Here is a 6,716-nt window from a genome sequence, read left to right on the forward strand (position 1 = left end):
GCTAATACGATAATAATAATTTCCCTTCCGGTCACAAAACCATAAGTTTAACTAAACGTCTACCTCCTTCTGAAAGCCTTGGCTAGAAGTCCAAACAACAAAAATAGTGCAGGTTAATAACCTTGTTTAGGTTAATAACCTTGTTTAGGTTATTTTTCTTTAATCGCTTTTCTTGAATTAAAATATTTTCAGGAAATCTTCGTGGTCCGAAAGGAGAACCAGGACTCCCTGGATATCCTGGTCTTGATGGCTTGACAGGAGAGCCTGGTCTTCCAGGATTGGATGGAGAAAAGGGAAGCGAAGGTCGTCCAGGTCGCCCAGGTTTTTCCGGTGCATTTGGAGGAAAATTGCAAAACAACGGTACGTTACAAAAATACCAAAAACGTTTTAAAAGCAAGCTAAATCGAACATAAGTCGCTCAAAGAACAATTCAATGCTCAATCTTATTGAATACAATAGCGTATCATAAGATTGCAACAATGCGCATATAGCGATGGGCGACAACCAATTTTTTTGAGCTGGATATTTCTTCAAAGCAGCCTGGTCGTCCCAAAACATCAAGTCGACTGATTATCTGGACGAGTTGCTCCTCTATTACATCAACTAATGTAAAGTAACTTAATCTTTCTTCTACCTGTATAACTTTTAACTTGTGAGCGAACGAAATTTAGGACACCAAGCTGAATAGGTAATGGTTTTCATCAAGAAATGCATAAAAATTCGCCATATTTAACTCCTTGATGACGTTGAATTACAACGTAAGCTATTTTGACGTTTTATGTACCGTATCCGTTTAAGTGCGCATTTTTATGTGATTGTTTTTACCTAGACAACGTCTTCCTGATCTATTGCTGATTCAATGTCACAGGTTGCCCATCCATTACCTTCCATTTTCCTCGTGATGATCAGATACAAGATTACGTTCGTTATCGTTCATATGTTCCCCGCATGCAGAAAGCAACTGTTTGTATGTGGCTTGAAGCTGATAACTTTAGGCCTTCTTTTGAGTTGAATACCCTTGTCAGCTATGCTTCTAGCAGACGAGATACCAACGCATACTTTCTTGCCTTCTGGAGAGCAACTCGTATCCGTACGCACGTGGCCGGTCCATCTTATGATAGAGACCTCAGCATTTCTTTGGACACAGACAGAGCGGTAAGAGTACCCGTGTTACGCAAATCTCCTTATCAATAAACTATCTACCTACTGTAAAAGTCAATTCTGGCAAGTTGCAAGTCTCAGGAAGTATAACATCCTTATAACGTAGCCTAATTTTGTGGAGATCAATTAAAATATCGTACTGCTTCCATCTAACAGAACGTTTTTATTCTCAGGTCCACATTTGTCATCGGCTTTCCTACTCTGAAGGGCTAGGGGAGAGTGGGGAGGTTTGAGCCACTGGGAGGTTTGAACCATGGCTGTTATTGCGGATACCATAAAAGTAGAAATGACGTAACTATGTCTGTAGACAGAGGAAGTAAAGTGATTCCAAAGCATGTCTACGTTAGAGCGATAACAGCAGCGATTTTAGCGCAAGCAGGTTAGAACTTGTTTTCCTTGCAAAAAGTAAATTTTAGGAATTTCAGTTTGTAGCTGCATGCCATCTTCGCTGTTTTACTTAGGCAATAGTTAATACTACCATGAGTAGTCCTATCTAAAAGGTGTTTAATGATGCTGGCAAATGCTCTGTAAGTGAAAGATTTAATAGCTGATTAGACAAGTTTCTTAAAATGGTGGCAACAGGGAGGTTTGAACCAGTTGATTCGGGAGGTTTGAACCGGTGGCTCAAACCTCCCAGAAGAAAATAAGTTTTAGTAGCTTCTTCTGAAATAGTTTGCGGTCTGTAGTAGTCAATGTATTGTAAGTCTAGTGCTTTAGTATGCATTTGGCTACTTATAAATAGGCTATACAGTCTATGTTAACTGTAGTAATATTGCGAATTGCTTACACAGGGTATTCCTATTGGCCACAGTAAATTACAAGCATTAGTTGAATTTAAGTTTTTATTTCCATCACTATGCCTCGCAAACATGTTAGAACTACAAGCCACGCATCAGCCACTCGTGAGGAGATGTTGCTTGCTTTGGAGGAAATAAAGAATGGAATGTCGATCAGAGAAGTTGCCAAAAGAAGACATATTAACAGGACCACTTTAGGTCGCTATTACAAAGAGTGCAATCGTCCTGGATCTGATAATGGTAGACTCTCAGAAAACATTGGCTATAATAGAACGAAGGTAAAAAGTCTGGTGTTTCCTTGGGAGTTGGAAAGTCTGCTCGCACAGCACATAAAAGACCTGGACGATAGATTTCACGGACTCACACGCACCAAATGCCGTGAGTTGGCTTTCAGTTTGGCTGACAAGAACAACATTCAGATGCCAAGTAACTGGGTGGTTTCTAAGATGGCAGGTTTGTTTTATTTTAAGCCTATGTTGTTTAAAAATTGAATGAGACTGTTCACCAGGCATTTAATTCAATAACATGATACGCTCTTCTGGTGTAAAATAAGCAAAACTATCACAAGGTGTTTTTAGTGATAATCTGCATTTATTTTCCGACGTTTCGTTAATCAGACACGATTAACTTGTTTATTAATTCTGTGTGGAAAATTGTGTACGGTAGCACATTGTAGATCACATTGGTTTGTTTTTTCGACATTACTCAACACACACCACCTCTCAATTCTTTCCCATAAACTTTTGCAGGAATTGACTGGTTTGAAGGTTTCAAGGAGAGACACCATCTGACATGTCGTAAACCAGAAGCGACGTCTTTAGGAAGAGCGACAGCTTTCAACAAAACAACTGTTGGGGAGTTTTTCGACAACCTTGGAAGAGTTATGGACAGGTCTCGTAACAATAGCCTAACATTGCTTTGTACTTAGCAATTCTTATAATCTGAAAAAGGCTTCATTGTATCGTTTTGTGTTTTAGGTACAACTTTGCTGCAAGTAGAATATACAACCTTGATGAAACAGGTGTCACAACCGTGCAAAGACCAAATCATATCGTGACAACGAAAGGAAAAAAACAAGTTGGTTCTGTGACATCTGCAGAGAGAGGAGAACTTGTAACAGTTGTATGTGCTGTCAGTGCTTCAGGTGTTGCCATTCCCCCCATGTTTATCTTTCCAAGAGTAAGATATAAGGAGGAATTTGTTAGACATGGACCAGCAGAATCCATTGGAGAAGGTACCAAATCTGGGTGGATTAACGAAGAAAAATTTTTGGTCTACTTGAAACATTTTGTGAAGCATAGTGGTTGTTCCCCCTCTCAACCTGTCCTCTTAATTCTCGACAACCATGAGTCTCACGTTTCTTGGGAGGCTGTGGAGTTTGCTGATAAAAATGGCATTGAATTGCTGACTTTGCCTCCTCACACTTCTCACAAACTTCAACCGCTTGATAAATCAGTGTTTGGGCCATTTAAAGGCTATTACAACCAGGCTGTAGATGGATGGATGCGAACCTACAACAACAAAACTTTTCGGATTTATGACATTCCACAATGCGTTAAGGAGGCTTTTTTAAACGCTATGACGCCAAGGAACATCACTTCTGGCTTTGCCTCTACAGGAATATATCCTTTTAACAAAAGTATATTCACAGACACAGATTTTGCCCCATCACTTCTGAGTGATAGACCAAATCCCCAAACAAGTACCTCCCATCAACCTGAAGTGAATGAAGCTAATGTTATGGCCGCAGTTCCCAACACTATTGCTAACCGATCAACTGATAATGCTTATTTCTTTGAAGGTGCGACACATTTACCCGTATCTTCATTGCAAGATCTCGAGGAATATCACGCCTCAGAAAGCTTCATACCACCTAACGAAGTTATTCCATTACCATCAAGCAAAACCCCAAGAGTTCAACGCAAAAGGAAACGAGTAAAAAGTCGGGTTCTCACAGAGACTCCAGAAAAACAGGCAATAAAAATTCAGCACGAAGAAAGACGTGCAAAGCAGGAAAAATTGCTCAGAAGAAAACAAAAAATTATTAGACCAAAGCCAAAGAAACCCCCCACAAAACGTGTGCTAGCTCTTAATGAAAGCTCAAGTTCTGATGAGGATGATGCAGTTCCTTTGGACGATATGTCAGACACAGCATCAGAGAGTGGAAGTAGTGTAAATGAAGAGCAAAATCCCAAAGAACTTGCTGTAGGAGATTTTGTTGTTGTTAAATTTAATACCAAAGAGAACACACGTCATTACATTGGCAAGATAGATGACGTGGGCACAATCGACGAGGAGCCTGAAGCTCGCTTCTTGCAAAAGGTTCCATCTACAAATAAGAGTGGAAAGCCATCATTTACATTCAAAGAAAATGATGAAGGGTCTTTTCCACGAAGCGACATAGTAAAAGTTTTACCCAATCCACAAAAAGCGGGAGGAACTGCAAGAAGGGAGAGCCATTTTATATTCAATTGTTGCCTGAAAGAGTTCAATTTGGAATGATAACATATTGATGTTGACAATGCTTAATTACTCTTACGAGACAGTTGATTGACAGTTACTGGTCGTTGTTTGTGTTGCATGTTTTTTATTATTTTTGTACTTATACCGCTGTAAATGTTTGAGACATCTTTTTCATTGATTATTTGTGAAACAATGTGTATTTATCCAACTTTGAAAAGGTGGGTTAAATTACCCCAGTGTGGTTCAAATCACCCTTTTGAGTGGTTCAAATCACCCCAACCCAAGGGTGATTTGAACCACTTGAGAACTTTCTGAAAATACTTTATATTTTTCGTTGTAATAAATTTCATTTGCAAATTCACTTTGGGCTTGCTCAAGTACATCCTAGACTTGGATGTCATGCAAAAAAATTGCTGAAAAATTGAATCCTGAAGCAGACATTAGGAATATTGAGAAAAGTGGTTCAAACCACCCCACCCTCCCCTATGTGATTTTTACGTGAATGGTAAACGTGCTTCTCATTGGTCATGCAATGGCGCAGTGATTGCTGGAGGAGGTGATCTTCTGCTTGGACAAGACCAAGATCGTATGAATGCTGGAGGGCTTGACCCAGCTCAAGCCTTTAGGTAAAGTATAGTTGAAAGATGGAATTTGGTGACTTAAATATGAACTGCTTTTGATGAAGTCATACAATAACGGATCTATGAAACAATTGGCAGAAAGTTCTCCACCCAAAGAAAAAAAAATGTTGTACAAAACAACCATGTAGCAGACACAGTAGTGTTGGCAGGGGCTCAAATGGGTATTTTTATACCCGAGCCCAGAATGATTTTTGGGGCTCGTAACTTTTTCAATGGGCCAGGAAAATTGAAGAAATCACCTCGTATTCTTTGGATACTGTGCGTTTTTCTTAGTAGTGTCCTGATATGGGGGGTGAGGATTTTCTATGTACCGGGCCCAAATTATCCTCTCAATAGCCCCTAGCAGAAATGCCTTTGAATAAAATTATCAAATTTGACCCTTATATTCATATTTCTTGCAGTGGCAACATCACAAACTTCATGATTTGGCCTCGGGTGTTAAGTGATGCAGAAATACGGGATGTTGTCTACCATTGCGCATGCCCATCCGACTACAGTGTGCACATGGGTCTGGATCGTGTGGAATTGTATGGAAAAGCTTATTACAATATCCCGGATGTTTGTCCAACTCTGCAATGAAGAAAATCAAAGTGGAATTCTAAACAACTGAAATTGTTCAAAATAACCATTATTTCAACTGCATTTTTATGGTTGCAATACGTAATGGTACAGATAGTAGCCTACATCGAATTAACATGTTATGGAGCGCTAATCGGCCACTGTACTAAAGATTTATTCCTTGATTTATAAAGTTTTGTTTAAAATCAAAACTGAACTTGCTAAAATGACAAAACCTATCTACATTTTTACGATGATGACCTCTTGTTAGTTGTGATTTATTGTTATTGTTTAACTCAGAGGTGGGCAATCGCTACTTTAGAAGTAGCGCGCGTAACCGCTACCCGCTACCAATCCATAAAATTAGCGCGCTACTCGCTACAGCTACTCGAACTAAAGTATCCCGCGATACCGCTACTTTTGTCTTACTTATATTGACACAGGAAAAACTTTGTGATGTCAAAATGACCCTGAAAGCAAATTTTATTATGCGTTTACATTGCTATTTCAAAGTCGTTATAGAAAACTCGTTCTACTGTATGTGAAATTTATTGTTACGCATCTTTCAAAGAAACGAACAATTTAAAATGAGAGTCATTGAGTCCTGCCCGCTTTAGCTTCAACAAGTCTTTTCCAACGGAGAAAAAAACCTCCACTGCAGCACTGGAAGGAATGGAGGTGTTGTATTTAATAAAGCGACGTTACAAACCGGCACTAGGAAAGCTCAAGGACTTTCTTCTATCTGAAAAAAGGCCTCCAGCCTCCAAATTGATTTTTTTCCGTATCGACGTTTCATGCGATGGCACCAACACACCAAAAGATTCATCTTCAAAGTCATAACTGGTGTTATAGTGTCACTCTTGTCAGTAACGTGGCTTGATGTATTCCGCAATAGTTGAATAATTTCTGCTTTGATTTTTTCACGCATTGTTTCCATAAAAAAAAATTCAAAAAGAAGTCACTTCTTTCGCTTTAAATTGGACAGTAGCGGTTAGCGGGAGTGCGACTAAAAGAAATGTAGCGCCTTTCCGCTACCGCTACATTGAAAAAAGAGTAGCGCCGCTACTGTAACCGCTACTCAAACAAAAATGTAGAG

General features: G+C 39.3%; 1 protein-coding gene across 1 annotated transcript in view; it reads left to right on the forward strand.

Annotated features, from left to right (window-relative positions):
• LOC145787829 (C-reactive protein 1.4-like) overlaps positions 1–5,695 on the forward strand; it is an 81,563-nt gene extending 75,868 nt beyond the window's left edge. Inside the window, exon 5 of the mRNA XM_082599665.1 lies at positions 5,464–5,695. Within this exon, the coding sequence (XP_082455791.1) occupies positions 5,464–5,641 (178 nt within the window). The 3' untranslated portion in view covers positions 5,642–5,695. The remainder of the gene's footprint in view (positions 1–5,463) is intronic.
• The last annotated feature ends 1,021 nt before the right edge of the window (positions 5,696–6,716 follow it).

This window comes from Aplidium turbinatum, chromosome 18 (assembly GCF_918807975.1).
Source record: "Aplidium turbinatum chromosome 18, kaAplTurb1.1, whole genome shotgun sequence".
NCBI classification, from domain to species: Eukaryota; Metazoa; Chordata; class Ascidiacea; order Aplousobranchia; family Polyclinidae; genus Aplidium; species Aplidium turbinatum.